This window comes from Pelophylax lessonae (genome assembly GCF_965119305.1).
Source record: "Pelophylax lessonae genome assembly, chromosome: 3".
NCBI lineage: Eukaryota > Metazoa > Chordata > Amphibia > Anura > Ranidae > Pelophylax > Pelophylax lessonae.
The window spans coordinates 88,368,717-88,385,388 of NC_138770.1; the positions used below are offsets into that span (position 1 = coordinate 88,368,717).

Here is a 16,672-nt window from a genome sequence, read left to right on the forward strand (position 1 = left end):
TATTTATAGATTTAACCTTGAAACATCACGCCACAGTCTTTTTCAGCCTTTTATACAAAGTATATATTTTTTTTTATAATGTGCCATCAGGTCGTAGCCAACTCCTGGCAAGTGGCAACCACTTGAATAGGGTTTCTCTGAATGATCTGTTTTTGGGGCTTTAGTGTCTGCAACTTTTTTAGTCACCTACCGCCAAAAAAACTTAAAAACTTCAACTTAGCTCACTGGTTATTGAAACAAGAAAAAATTGTTGGGGATAGTTTTTCACCTGTACCTCCTATCTTATTAGCTCTTGCACAAACATATATATGAACAATGTTCCAACAATTTCCAACAGTACTGAAACATTTATCAGATTATTCTAGCTCTCCTTGATGGAAATTGTAAAATTTCCCCAATATATACCGTAATTTATAGAACAAAATTGATGATAATGGGGGATTTGAGTATGAAGATACATGAATGCAATAAGACCCGCTAGGCAAGTGGGTAGTACAAGGATGTGAGTGCTAGCATGTGATTCACAAGTAGATGATAAGTAAAAGCTAATTAGCATGTTAATATTTTTGTTAACTCTAGTCAAATTTTGAATTAAAGTACTGCCAGGAAAAAATATTTATGTGAATCCATGCATGCCATACACAAACCTAGAGGGGCCTGAACAAATCTTCAGTCCTCACCACTAGGGCCCTCAAATCTTACAAATTTCTTTTCTTCAGGTCTGAACATTTATTTTGTTAAGGACCAGAAAAGACAACCTACTTCCTGGTCAAAACAATGGTTTGGGGAGAAGTGGCTTGACCTTCAACAAAGTCTAGTTAACTGAAATATTAAACATATTTCTTCTTTTATCTTCTACAGATAAACCTACTACACAGCAGTAAGACTATATAAAAGGCTTCTTACAAATACCTGCTTTAAATGTGATAGATTTAAACAAACAATTTGTTTTATTTTCTTTGAGAATATCCATTCCAGATAATGCTCCAGAACAGTTGACTCCTCTTCAGTGAAATGCAATCCTTACCTCTTGCTGCTTCACCAAGAAGGCATCAATAAGATTCCTCTGATCGTTTACATCTAGAGTTTTCTTCTGTTTAGTAAATGTTGTTTGTATGAACTTTTGCATCTGTCTCATATTTTCAAAAATTTTGTGGTGAGGTCCTGGAAGCAGGTCTAACAAAGTTGGAATGATATTGTACAGCTTTAAAAAGAAACAAAAAATGCATCCATGTCATTAATTGAAAATATAATTTGATAGAGATAAGGAAGATACTGTCGTTGTTTCTCTTGAAGATTAACATTTTAGCAAATATTAACAATATCATATTAACCTTCTATTAAATTAAAAAACAATGAAAGCGTGACAGACCTAACTGGGACACGGGCTTTTGCTTTTGGAGGGGACTGGGGCTCTATTCTTTGGTAGGTGCGTGCCTGGGGGACCTTCGGAGTGGTTTTGCTTCGGATTCGGGTCCATGTCTCCCTGTAACACACAGACTCTGGGAACCAAAAATCTGGATACAGATTTGGAGTCAATACCAGCACTGACTGCTTCAAAAAATGTTCCAACAATTTCCAACAGTATTGAACCCCCCCCCCCCCCGACCCAGAACAGCTGTTAACATAATCAGCTCAAAACAACCTGTTGCTAGGGTTTCCTGCTATAATCTATTTACTAAGGTAGATTTACTAAGGAGATGTGACTAATAGAGATGGCCTTGTGGTTCGCCTGGCGGTCGGTTCGTTGCGAATTTTGCTTGTTCGCTACTAGCCAATTTTGCATACACATGGCCATATTAGTTTAAATTGGGGAGAATTTTGACCCATGACACAGCCGTCAGGTGGAACGGGACAGCCAATTGAAACATTTCAGCCCATGGACATGCCCCCTACCTTATAAATAGACCAGAGCAGGCAGCCATTTCACATTCTGGTTTTTGTTAGCGTAGGGAAAGGTCTGCTGTGTTCATGAGGGAGAGATTGCCAGACACAAATAGCTCTGTTAAGATCCACAAAAGTCCTTTTCAGGGCTGGTATTTCGGTATAGGTCTACTACAGTCTCTTTTGAGTTTAGGGACAGGTATCCAGTCTGTGCTTTAGGGACAGTTAGAGATCGGCAGTGACACAAATCGCTCTGTTAATGTCCACAAAAGTCATTTAAAGGGCTGGTATTTGGTATAGGTGTACAGTTTCTGTTCAGTTTAGGGACAGGTATTCAGTGTGCTCTAGGGACAGATCTGCAGTGACACAAATCACTCTGTTAATGTCCACAAAAGTCATTTAAAGGGCTGCACATTTTTCTTACTATCTGTGTCCCCACTGATGAGATTCACCCTCTCTATTTATCCATATGATGTTCAACAAATAATGGGAAATTCACTATTGGAAAAGAACAAGAGGCATGGGGAAATTTTCAAATCACTTGTTCTTGCCATTTTATTGTGTCTTCAGGACAGGAAGTGAAGGGAAATCTCCTAATGAGACATAAAGTGCAAAAGAAACATGACAGGGGCTGTAATGAATATCCACTGCACCCCCCCCGCCCCAAAAAATAAATAAATAAATAAATACAATTTTGCTTAGAAAAACTAGTAATGAAACGGAATTGTTCTGCATTTACATTACCTTGGATCCTTGAATCATTGATCATTTTTTAGAAAATGTTGAATTCAAAACACACACAAAAGAGTAACTTACCCGCATCACACGGGAACCCATAAGCCGTATGTTTTCATTGATCAAACCCATGAGTCTCAGTATAGTGGGGTCATCATAAGAGAATCGATGACCAAGTAGTATGGAGATGATTATATTGGCCACTGCAGCATTAAGGATGGTCAGATTATCAAAAGGTTTTCCTGGAATTTAAAAACAAATCATGGTTACATAGCAACAAGAAACAAAATTCACACTGCAAGTCTAATTAGCAATGTGGTCGTCCAAGATTTACAAAGTCATACAAAATTTACACATTTTTCTCATTCAACCCTATTTGAAAAATCTGTGTATCTTGAATCAAAAGCTTGTTCTTTTACGTTAGTGTGAATAAAAAAGTATCATGGACAGTTGTATTTGTTGAAAGTACACTAAAATGGCTACAATCACCTCAGGCATGAGACTTGGATGACAGTTGTGTGAATCTTGGGTAAAGACATTGATTAACAGTCCCTTAAAGGAATCCAAGTATTTCTAAATTGGGTTGTCCATTTTCTCTCAAGCTTAGATGGCCTGATCTTTGACAGCTTTAACCATATTTGTAGCTAGCCAAATCCTTAGGTCTTGGCTTTAGGCACTGTAATGCTTTATGATGTATTTCTTAACCTCCCTGGCGGTATGATTATTTCGGATTTTAGGTGCTGAAAGCGGTACCATTATTTTGCATGTAATTCTTGAGAATGAGCAGCCCAAACCAACTATTTCCATATTTTTTTTTTTTTTACTGTGCGTTCTTCTTTATAACATCTTGGGTATGATAAAGTTTGAAACACAAAATCATAAATTATAATATAATAAAAAACTATATAATAAGTATGTATGTATGTATGTATACATATATATATATATATATATATATATATATATATATATATATATATATACACACATAAAAAGTACAGTAAAACGGCAGGAAAGGGCACTGGGGGGCAATGTAATGTGAATTTATTTTATTTTGAATGGTATCAGTGTGTTTGGTGTGTTTTACATTTGAATTTGCCACCGGTTCCACCCCCCTGTGAACGTCACATCGCAGGAGACGGAAGCCGGGGCATGGAGAGGATCGGGAGGAAGATCCACCGCTGCATACCACTCGCATACATCGCTGGATCCTGGTGACAAGGTAAGTAACCCCTTTTACAGGATCCAGCGATGCTTCTGGCGGTACCCCGAGTGTGGCTCGGGGTTACCGCTTTTGGCTCTGAAATTTAACCCCGAGCCACGCTCGGGAATACCGCTAAGAAGGTTAAGGGATATTGTTGATAAATATTTCTGTCCCATTTGAAGTCATCGAAACCATGCTCTCAAAGTCCATTAAGTAGTTGTCCATCATTGTGTCTCAGTCACCCTGTGCCCCTAATAGACACAGGGTGACTTGGCCTGGGGAGCTGAAAAAGAAGTTTCCTGACCTCTCTAAGGTAAGCTGGGTTTCACAAGCCCCCTGCCCAAAGTGACTTCTTTCACAGGCACTGTAATTCTTTATGATCTATAGGGAAATCTGATGATCATTGATGAATTACCTATCTATCCACCATTTTGCATGAATACATATTTTAAAGTCTGATCTTTATTATGTGCAAAAAAACATATCTCCTACAGTTATAGAATTCTGCATAGTCATTATAACTCAGAATTCTATGTCAAGACAGAAGCTACATTACATGAAAAACTCAAAGCATCTGAGGGGCCCACCTAATAGGTAATCCACACCCTATCTACTCTTCTCAATAAGAAGAGACCTGTCTTGTGCAACTTTAACAAGCCAATGATGTTGGTACCTGATCTGAATCATATTGTGTCAAGATTATAAAAACAGATATACAATCATAGGATATTTTGGTAGTCTTTGACTTGTAAGCTTGTGGGCAGGGCCTACACGCCCTGTACACGGGGGTACCTTTCACACAGAATGTACTCATCAATGCCCGGGACCAGTTGGAGACTGCGGTCATGTAAATAAGCTAACATTAAGGCAGTTCCCTGACATGGAGTTGAGCCTTCAGTGTGTTCAGTAATTGAAGTGCAGAGTTCCTCTGAAAACTGTCTTGGCCCTATGTCACCACACACTGTATCTGATGTATGTTGCATTAGGAGGGATGTGCTAAGCCTGAACCCATTCCACCAGTCAAGTGTACCTCTGTTACCTCACTCCCAGTAACAAAATGATGTCCCGCTGAGCACATAGCATGGACCTTATGCATGCTCATATTAAATCCTTCACTTCCAATACCTCATGACCAGGCCATAGATCTCTATGACATAGGTTTGGATCAAGTTGCTACTGGAAACTGACCGTAAGACTCGGTCCACACTAGCGCGACTTGTCAGGCGACTTGTCAGCCTGACAAGTCGCGCTCCCTCGCGGTCCATTGACCGCTACAAGACCCGTTCTAATAGGAGCGACACAAGTCGCTCCGACTTAGAAAAAGGGTCCTGTACTACTTCGGGGCGACCTCGGAGCGACTTGCATAGACTTCCATTATGTGGAGTCCATGCAAGTCGCTCCGAAGTCGTGGTGCATGGCAATGCACAAGTCGTCCCTGAAGTAGTACAGAGTCGTGTCGCCTTAGTGTGAACCGACTCTTAGGGAGGCACATTGACCCCTTAACTACTGGAGGACCTGTCACATTACCAGGTACCATGTCTAAGGACTGGTTGCTTATAGCTGTTCCTTCACTTGGTAGCCCAAAGCGACTACACTCCTCTTTTTACTTGCCCAGTTATCTCTTTTATAGCGATGTTACTTCATACCCCATGATGCTACACAGACCTTAGTTCTTTAGATATGCTAAGATGCACCCCTTTGAATAACTTGAGACCAGGCTTAGAATGGTTAATATAACTTTACTGAAGAAGTGCTGCATAAAAGTTCAATATGAACCTTACCATGAATATGATGTCCTTCCCCTAACCCTAACTATAGTAGCTGAGAGTGTAATATGGCATTGTCCATGGCTTAGATGTCTCTGAAAGACTTGGTGTCTTCAGCAGAAGTCATGCTACTATAAACATAACCTGACCAGTATAGCTAGGAAGAGCAAAGAGTCCTGGACCTCAGCCTTCCCCCTATGTATAGCACAGGTGGGCTGGCTGGGACCAAAAGCCCAGGTACTGAGCTTACAACAGTTAACCCTTTCCCCCAGCTTGGGCCAGCCGCTAACTTACTAGAAAAAAACACAGTTCAACCTGCTTAAAAGCTGACCCCCCACACACATGTGTTTACAGCGTGTATCAAATAAAAGCTTATTTGATTTGAATCTAGAGTACTAATTTTTATCTTTACCTGCTCCCAACTTCTGCAATCCCTGCCTAGACAAGGAGAACCCCCCCCCCCCCCCTCTCAGTCTTGTATGACACATAATATGCCCCAGGATGCTGCAGGACCATTCGCACAGTGCTACACAAGCTCATTCTTGCGCATTGGGGAGCTGGCTGTGGTTCCTTAGGAAGCCACAGTCAGCATCCATATCCAAGATGGTAGTGCCAGTTTTCCGCAGCAATAAAAGGAACTGGCTGTGGGAAGACAGCACTAGTACTGTAAGTGCCCATTTTTTAAAACTCAGAAGCTACAGTGTTTGAATTGAAGTTTGTCTTTAAAAGTGACAGACAGCCTGATTTGTTCACAAAGGAACACAAGGAAATTGCCTTCAAGGAAGATCCTGTAAGGTCATTCCAATAACAAATGCAGATACATTTGCGAACAAATTCTAACAGTAAATAAAGGGTAATAAAATTTCTTTTTCTCATAGAACAGAAGATACAGCCACATCAAAACAATCACCTCCGTAAGATTTCATTGCTTTCACTAAATATTCGGCTTCTTCACTAATCTTGTCTTCTATAGCTTTCTTTCCCATCCCATAATCTCGGAGCGTTGAAAGAGTGAATCTTCTCATTGCCTTCCAGCTCTCACCATTAGCAAAAATAACACCTAAACAGGAAGAATACAATATGTTTTTTTGTGCCAACAAATACAACTGTCAGATTCAAATGCTGCCCAAAATACAGGTTGTTGCTAGAAATATCAAATGGTGCGTAATGTTTGCTTTGTCTTATCCAAGGACCCTAACTTTACATTGCACACAGAAAACTTTATTTCCTAAAGGGTATCTAGACCCAAGAACTAACATGTAATATATTGTAGTCTAGCAGTCCTTAATGTGGTTGTACAGGAGGAAGGTTTTTTATCTTGATGCCTTCTATGCATAAAAAGCCCTCTGTGTGCAGCAGCCCCTCAGCCCCCCTAATGCTTACCTGAGCCCCATCTCGATCCAGCACGAGAGTCCCAGACTCTCCATCCTCATTGGCTGAGACAGCAGTGAATTTCCATTGTGTCAAAGCTGCTTGCTATGGGAGCACTCAACAGGAGGGAGGGGCTAAGAGCACAGAAGAGGGACCCGAGAAGAGGAGGGTCAGGGCTGCTCTGTACAAAACCAACTGCACAGAGGGGGTAAGAATAACATGTTTGTTATTTTTAAAAAATAGACTTTAGTATCACCTTAACCACTTGCCTTGTGGGCACTTTGACCCCCCTTCCTGCCCAGGCTAATTTTTAGCTTTCAGTGCTTTGTACTTTGAATGACAATTGTGCAGTCATGCAACACTGTACCCAAATGAAAGTGTTATCATTTGCAGACAGATAGAGCTTTCTTTTGGTGGTGAAGCAGCCTCCTAGGTAGGTGCTATATAAAAGCATTGTTTGCTCACTCTGCTTATCAGGGGAACCTGATCAATAGTTTTGCCTGTTACATGTATCCATGTGTGATTCACTTGGTCTGAGGGAGTGTCCCCGCTGTGTCCAATAGGGGAGCCTGTTGGACAGGGGAGGAAACCCAGCCGTGACACACAGGCTTTTGTGGCTGTCCCAGTGGGAGGGCACAACTGCAGTGCATCCTGGGATAGGTCATAAAAGCCGGGAGCAATGTGACAGGGCATCTTTGATTGGGAAGCCAGTTCCCGGGAGAAGGGTGACGGCTGTCTCTCCTCCTGTCAGCAAGGAAGGTGGCCACAGGCAGTTGGCCTAGTGGACCAGAAGTGTGGTGCTGAGCCAGGAGGTCCAGTGGATGCTGACCAGGGAGTTGAAGGCCGAGCAACCTGAGGAAAACCAGTGTCCGTGAGTACTGGGGAGCTTGCCCAGGAAGGTGACCACTCCAGTGAGGGTCAGTGGACAGGAGCTAGCACGCACAGCAAGTGAGAAAGGGGGTACCACATTTAGGACCCTGAAGGTGCAACACAACAGGATCAATGTCACTATCTTCACTTCAGTGGCAGAGTGAAGCAGTGGCCTTGCTGCATACTTTACAGATAGATGTCCTCTATATTGTGCATAGTTCAAGTTGGAGTATCCCACTCATCCCTCCTCCCATCCAAGTTCCAATAAAAACACAAAAAAACAAATCCCCTGGACTGTTCGTTGTCTAAACCAAGTGTTAAAGTGATAGGATTTTACAGACTGTTGTTATGGGTAACCCAGGGGAATCCAGTCTCAGCAGCTCCCTAGGGGGCAGTGCTACAGTGGTATTTAATCAACACTGTTTTTTATTGTTTGCTAAAGAAATAAAAAAAGACCAAATAGTTTGAAAAAAAAACTTCTTTGTTTCTGTTTTGCAAATAAGTCATTTTTCTTCTTCACTGATGTGCGCTGATGAGGCTGCTTTGATGGGCACTGATGGGCACTGATGAGGCTGCATTGATGGGCACTGATGAGGCTGCACTGATAGGATGCACTGATAGGCTGCACCGATGAGCAATGATGGGCACTGATGAGGCGGCACTCATGGGCACTGATGAATACTGATGAGGCAGCACTGATAGGCACTAATAAGGCTGCATTGATGGGCACTGATAATGAGGCACTAATGAGGCTGTACTGATAAGGCAGCATTGATAGGCGGCACTAAAGAGCACTGATATGCTGCACTGATTATCAGTGTAAATGTCTGCTGTCGCAGGAAAGCCAGTTATCGGCTTTCCTTTCCTTACACAGTGACAGCGCTGAGGAAAGTGCTGATAACTAGCATTTGTTTACATGGAATCAGCTGTGATTGGACAGAGCTGACCACATGGTAAAGGGCTGCTGTGATTGGCCCTTTATCCCGATCTGTCTGAAGGAAAATATTCACAGAGCACATCCAATGTGTGCACTATGGGTGCACAGGGGGACGGGGTTCTGGGAGGACATCAATAGGTGCTCTCCCAGAACTGGATGACCCTGCTGTAGCCGTCTTTCAGCTATAGCGCAATCAGAAAATGGTCCATCATGGTGGCTGCATTAATTTTCTTTTCTTAAGGCTTTTTTCATTTATTTTCACTTGACAATTCTGTCAGTAACACACTTCCTGTCTTAGGATGAAAATGCTCACTTACTGTACTATGTCTATGGAGAACCAGTGTTTTCATTCTAGGACAAGACTACAGCCCACACCCCACCCACCTTTTTACAATATAGAGGGCAGTGTTCTGCAGTCCAAAGTGATAGTGGAGAGCATTGGTAACTGACAACAGTTCAGCAAAGGAAAGGAGTACAGGACATTTTCAGCCTACTGGATTTCTGGCAGCATCGGGTAGGTTTCTGCCCTTATTGAACAGGGTACAACACAAAACAAGTAAAATTCATTTACATTACCATGTTGTTTACCATTAATTAAAGATAAAACAAGGCATGTTTACCGTTGTCTTTCGTTGATTTAGAAAATACCGGCAAAATTGGTCTATTAGAAAATGCTTCACCATGGTTGAGTAGAGCATCTTTAACAGTGTCATAGCCGCACAAGACAATGATTTTTGCCATTCCCAAATGAATAGTTAATACTGTGCCATGCTTCTTAGACAGCTGTAAATACAACATACAGAAGAAGACATAATTAATGCTCTAAAATTAGCATTAAACAAATCCCCCACTATTACGTAAACACATCTTTCAATCTATGATATCTGTGTATGTAGAGGTCTGTTGAACCTAAAGGAACATTTCACATTTGCTAAAAAGATGTGTTAAAATCTTTGCAATGAATGAAGTTCACCTGGAGGTGATTGTTTTTCTTTCTTTTTTTTTTACAAATTAGAATTGAACTTCAATGGCACACAAATATGCGGCCTCTTGGTGGGCGGGCCTTGGTGCCAAGCGGCAGCATATTTGCATGCAATAGTGCAAATACAGCTGTGCCGAGAGCGCATGCCCTGCACGCTCCCGACATAGCTACTAGCGGGTAATGGAGAACTTAAGGATCATGTGACCGTCGTGACATCTAATCACAGTGGTCACATGACCATAAGCCCTGCCCTGCTTCTTGGCTTTCTAAACCCCTTAAAGGGCTAACCTGTGACGGCTCCAAGGGGGGTTACATGGTCAATTTTTGCTGTTTTGATTTTTCTTTTAACTGGGACATGTCAAGGGTGTGTCTTTTGACTTCACACTTTGTGCTAAAAGGCGTCCATTTTTCTCATCCCAAAAAGTTGACAGTATGCCAGCCCATTGTGAAATTGTCTCCTTCCAGTGGGCCTGGCAAGAAGACCAAGCAAAAATTGTACTCCAGACATGGTGATGTCCTTAAAGCCCCGTACACACACGTCGAAAATTGGCAGGGAATTTTCGGCCAACGTCCGATCTGACGATTTCCGGCTTGTTAGTATGATGCTTTCGACAACCAACTCCGACTTTTCGGCCGAAAAAAATCTGGTGTGCAGGCTTTAAAATTTTTGTTGGCCGTCAACATAACGGCTGATTTTCGTGCAGTCAGTACTGATTTAAGCCTCGTACACACGTACCGATTGTTGGCCGTAAATATTCGGCCGACGACCGATCGGCCGATTTTAGGCTTGTTAGTATGATGCTTCCGACAGCCGACAGCGCACTTTCGGCCGAAAAGAATCTGTCGTGCAGGCATTAAAATTTTTGTAGGCCAACACCAGAACAGCCGATTGTTCGCCAGTCAGTACAGAATTCGGCCTACAATCAGCAGATTTGCAACACTGGGCATGCTCAGAGAAGAAAAAAGACAGGGAAAGTTAACGATCACATGACATCACTTCTGCAGTCGGCGGACAAAATTCTTGTGCAGTCTTTTGCACTTTTCAGCGGACACGACAGCCCTGGACAAAAGACGGCCGATCGGTCCGCCGACGATCGGTACGTGTGTACTAGGCATTAGACAGGGAAAAATCTGATGAGCAAGTCTGGGCATGCTCAGTGAAGAAAAAACACAAAGAAAACAAACCAACACATGACATCACTTCTGAAGTAGAATTTTGTTGGCCGAGAAAATTTGTGTGCAGTCTAGGCACATTCCAACCAACAAAACACAACTTGGACAAAAGTCGGACGATCGGTCGGCCGATAATTGTTGCGTGTGTACGGGGCTTAAGTCTATTTTTTTCTAGATGTGATACCACACAGGTGATCTCTTTGCTTCTGCTGCTTTTTAAATCAATACCCACTATTTAGTCCTGCTATCTGGATACTAAAGCCCCGTACACACGTACCGATTGTCGGCCGTAAATATTCGGCCGACGACTGATCGGCCGATTGTAGGCTTGTTAGTATGATGCTGCCGACAGCGCATTTTTGGCCGAACAAAATCTGTCGTGCAGGCATTAAAATTTTTGTTGGCCAACACCAGAACGGCAGATTGTTCGCCAGTCAGTACAGATTTCGGCCGACAGACAGCAGATTTGCAAGACTGGGCATGCTCAGAAAAGAAAAAAGACAAGGAAAGTGAACCATCACATGACATCACTTCTGCAGTCGGCTGTAGTTGGCCGACAAAATTCGTGTGCAGTCTTTTGCAGTTTTCAACAGACACGACAGCCCTGGACAAAAGACGGCCGATTGTTCGGCCGACGATCAGTACGTGTGTACGGGGCTTAACTGAATCTGGTGTACAGTGCTCAAGAAGAAAAGCTTGTCCATCAGACAAGTGCTGAGTAATGGGCCATACACACTATAAGATTTTCTGAAGACTTTTTCCTTTAGATTTACCAAAACCATATAATATGAGGTCAAACCTAAACACTTTCAATGTGTATGCAATCAGGCAGGCCCTTGCACTACATAGAAAAGGTAAATCTGAAGGAAAAAGTCTTCAGAAAATCTTATAGTGTGTATGGCCCCTAAGCCTCAACACTAGAAAGATGATTAGATATACAGTATATGGACAGATATACTCAGCGCTGAACTCAAAAATGTAGTAAGATTGCTGGCTGAACACTAAAGGTCGATCCCAAAAAAAACCCCTCTAAATAAATCAAACACACAAGTGCAGCGCAATCATAAATACTGCAAACAATTCCACACAATCAATGGAATACTATATATTGGACAAGCACCAGTCCATATGGTTAAATATAAAATGTAAACTTCAATCAGTACAGGTTGCAGTCAGAGACCTCAGCTTGCTAGATGGAATACCATAGAAATTGATTAGAACCAGTCCATAAGGCCCCTTTCACACACGGAGTCCGTCAGGCGGACTCCATTTTTCTCAGCGGGGGATCGATCCGCTGATCCCCCACTGAGCAGGCGGATGACAGCTGTGTCTCCATGCTGTGCGTGGAGACACAGCTGTCAGGTCCCCATGCATCTCTATGGGGGAATCGGATGGGAACCGACCGTCTGTCCATTCTCATCCGATCCGATCCGCCAGGCGGATGGAAAATAGGGTTTCCATCCGTCCGGTTTTGACGGATCGGATGTCGTCTTCGCTGACATTTGATGCCCCATAGAGATGCATGGGGCGTCCGTTCAGATTCGCCAAAAAAACTGACAGAACGGACTACCTGTGTGAAAGGGGCCTAAAGCCAAATGAGGAGAGCAGAATTCAATCAATACAAGTTGCAGTCAGGTGAAAGAGGAGTTCACCAAGGTGCAAACAGGGTACTAATATCCATGCATATGATGATCATAGTGCTCCTATATTCCTGTAATTAAAGCATTATCAGCCTCTTACCTCCAGACTCGGACCCTGCAGGGTCAGACAGCATAAAATCAAAATTGCTTCAGTCTTCTATAGCTTTAGATGGCTGATTCTTGACCTCTTCCACGGAGTACATGTTTTTCTAGATGTGATACCACACAGGTGATCTCTTTGCTTTTGCTGTGTTTTAGATCAATACCCACTATTTAGTCCTCCTATATGGATACTAACTGAATTTGGTGTACACTAGGAAGATGATTAGATATGCCTAAATAGCCTGGGATGCTCTGTACAAAGACAGGCCATCAATAATTGTCCAATATCAAACTTGGTAAGGCAATTTCAGCTGAAAATACAGTGTCTTGAAAAAGTATTCATACCCCTTTAAATTTTCCACATTTTGTCATATTACAACCAAAAACGTAAATGTATTTTATTAGGATTTTATGTGATAGACCAACACAAAGTGGCACATAATTGTGAAGTGGAAGAATGATAAATGGTTTTCAAAATGTTTTACAAATAAATATCTAAAAAGTGTGGTGTGCATTTGTAATCAGCCCCCCTGAGTCAATACTTTGTAGAACCGCCTTTCGCTGCAATTACAGCTGCACATCTTTTTGGGGATGTCTCTACCGACTTTGCACATCTAGAGAGTGACATTTTTGCCCATTCTTTTTTTTCAAAATAGATCAAGCTCTGTCAGATTGGTTGGAGAGCGTCTGTAAACAGCAATTTTCAAAGTCTTGCCATGGATTCTTAATTGCATTTAGGTCTGGACTGTGACTGGGCCATTCTAACACATGAATATGCTTTGATACAAACCATTCCATTGTAGCTCTGGCTGTATGTTTAGGGCCGTTGTCCTGCTGGAAGGTGAACCTCCACCCCAGTCTCAAGTCTTCTGTAGACTCTAACAGGTTTTCTTCTAAGATTGTCCTGTATTTGGCTCCATTCACCTTCCTATCAACTCTGACCAGCTTCCCTGTCCCTGCTGAAGAAAAGCTTCCCCACAATATGATGCTGCCACCACCATGTTTCACAGTGGGGATGGTGTGTTCAGGGTGATGTGTAGTGTTAGTTTTCCGCCACACATGGTGTTTTGCTTTTAGGCCAAAAAGTTTAATTTTGGTCTTATCTGACCAGAGCACCTTCTTCCACACGTTTGCTGTGTCCCCCACATGGCTTCTCGCAAACTGAAAATTGGACTTTTTATGACTTTCTTTCAACAATGGCTTTCTTCTTGCCACTCTTCCACAAAGGCCAGTTTGTGGAGTGCACGACTAATAGTTGTCCCGTGGACAGATTCTTCCACCTGAGCTGTGGATCTCTGCAGCTCCTCCAGAGTTACCATGGGCCTCTTGGCTGCTTCTTTAAATAATGCTCTTCTTGCCCAGCCTGTCAGTTTAGGTGGGTGGACATGTCTTGGTAGGTTTGCAGTTGTGCCATACTCTTTCAATTTTTTGATGATGGATTTAACAGTGAGATTTTCAAAGCTTGGGATATTTTTTTAAAACCTAAAGCCTAGTACACACGCAACGAATTTCCACTGACCGGACGTCCATCTTTTGTCCAGAGTGGTGTTTTGTTGGTTGGAATGTGCCTAGACTGCACACGAATTTTCCCGCCCAACAAAATTCTACTTCAGAAGTGATGTCATGTGTTGGTTTGCTTTCTTTGTGTTCTTTCCTCTCTGAGCATGCCCAGTCTTGCTCATCAGATTTTTCCCTGTCGAAATCTGTACTGACTGCACGAAAATCGGCCGTTGTGTTGACGGCCAACAAAAATTTTATAGTCCGCACACCAGATTTTCTTCGGCCGAAAAGTCGGAGTCGGTTGTCGGAAGCATCATACTAACAAGCCGAAAATCGGCAGATCGGTCGTCAGACGAAAAATTCCTGGCCGAATTTAGACTCGTGTGTACAGGCCTTAAGCCTGCTTTAAACTTCTCCACAACTTTATTCTTGACCTGCCTGGTGTGTTCCTTGGCCTTCACAATGCTGTATGTTCACTAAGGTTCTCTAACAAACCTTTAAGTGCTTCACAGAACAGCTGCATTTATACTGAGATTAAATTACACACAGGTGGACTATTTACTAATTAGGTGACTTCTGAAGGCAATTGGTTCCACTAGATTTTAGTTAGGGGTATCAAAGTAAAGGGGGCTGAATACAAATGCATGCCACACTTTTCAGATATTTATTTGTAAAACATTTTTAAAACCATTTATCATTTTCATTCCACTTCACAATTATGTGGCAATTTGTGTTGGTCTATCACATAAAATCCCAATAAAATACATTTACTTTTTTGGTTGTAACATGACAAAATGTGGAAAATTTCAAGAGGTATGAATACTTTTTCAAGGCACTATATTTAACACGTGGTACCATAGTTATTAATGACGTGTCTAAGGCTCAAAAGGAAACAAAATAGAACTAAATGTTGGGATTTGGTGGAAAACATGAGGCTAAATTTGCAACTGTTCCTAGATAGAGCTTGCAGGTACTGCAGGTCTGTTAGGGTCCCTGTGAGTTCCTGGATAGATTGGCCATGTGGTACTATGGCAAGTGACCTTACAGATATAAGAAGCAACAAACACAAAACGATGCCCAGAATATTTAACCAGAAGCTCTATGATGTCTATATTTATCACTGTAAGACATGCACAGCAGGTGGAGAGGACTGCAAACCAAATGCTCCATCTTGATACCTATCTTTAAAAACCTTATATCAAAGTTGGTCTTGATAGTAACATGGCATCTGTGAGTTTGGCAAGATGGCTCTATTACCTCCACAAATGTTTTGTAAGGTTGTTTCATGTCAATCATATGCAGATTTCCAATGATGGGTAAAGGTTTGGGCCCTGGAGGAAAATTTGTATACTTTTGTTTCTTCTGATTGTTGTAAACATTGGCTATAAAGAGGATGACCACGAGGGATAAAAGGATTGTGATAAGATCCATGGAGAACAGATTGTCAATGATATCTAAGGAAAGGAAAAAAAACATCAAATAGTAAACAGAAGAACTAGAACCTCTGACATTTTTACTGCTGTCTGTATTCATGTTTAGATGTGCACTTTTTGTTTGTCCTGGTGAACACAGTAATCCTCCAATGAAGGCACCCAATCCAGTCACATCTATCTAACAGAAGAATTCTCCTAAATTGTAGAGATCTCCTGTCACTTTCTGTTGCACCTCTGGAGTAGAAGAGGCAGAAAAATCTCCCCAAGAAGACATAGACAACAAAAAATACACTGATAAGGTTTTTCTGGTACAATTAATTCTATTGAAAATATAAAGAAGTACAATGCAAGAGTCACCCACAAAAGGGCCCTTGTACAGTCACATATATATGTAAATGAAAATCACTTACGCCTTTAAGCAGGAATTGTTGAAAAAGGTGGGTGCATGCATGACTATATAGTGAACAATTTGGCCTAACAGGTAAGGCTGTTGGCTTACACTACTGGCTGGGTCAAAAGACCCAGGCATAAGAACATGTGAGGAAAATATTAGGAGAAAGCCAGAAAGGGATGCAGAGAAAAATCTGATTCTGGGTCAGGGATAATAGAGGTTAGGGCTGGATGATTTATCCTGGCAGCTCTCTGGTGCCCCCTCCCCCCCAGTTCTAGAATGTTGGAGAATATTTTAGAAGTTAGTGGGCAGAAGTTAGGAGAGGTTGCCTTAAATATTTATGGGCCCTTAGCCAATCCCCAGGAAGTGGGCCTGGCAGGGAACTAAGAAGCCCTTAAATAGACATGAGCCATGCCAGCCAGGGGGCTGGGTGGAAGATGGAGAAGCAGTGCTGAAGGGAGTCTGTCGGTTGCCCTTGATGGACCACTGTGGGGGGGTACCTCGGCCTTGTGCTCAGGAGGCTGGCCGGGCAAGATCCTACCACAGGAGGCAGTTGGAGGAAAACTTTTGAATAAGGCAGCAGGATCAAAGAGAGAGTGCGTAGATCAGCATGGGACAGACATGGGGAAAGACTGCCATCTGTAGCAGGTCTCTCTTGAAGACCGCAGTGTGCCAAGTCTTTAT

General features: G+C 42.3%; 1 protein-coding gene across 1 annotated transcript in view; it reads right to left on the reverse strand.

Annotated features, from left to right (window-relative positions):
- LOC309551314 (cytochrome P450 2B11-like) overlaps positions 1–15,595 on the reverse strand; it is a gene marked incomplete at both ends in the record, with an annotated part of 28,238 nt that extends 12,643 nt beyond the window's left edge. Inside the window, 5 exons of the mRNA XM_082251849.1 lie at positions 1,028–1,204; positions 2,701–2,861; positions 6,500–6,649; positions 9,388–9,550; positions 15,422–15,595. Of these exons, the coding sequence (XP_082107975.1) occupies positions 1,028–1,204; positions 2,701–2,861; positions 6,500–6,649; positions 9,388–9,550; positions 15,422–15,595 (825 nt within the window). The remainder of the gene's footprint in view (positions 1–1,027; positions 1,205–2,700; positions 2,862–6,499; positions 6,650–9,387; positions 9,551–15,421) is intronic.
- Positions 15,596–16,672: the final 1,077 nt, after the last annotated feature.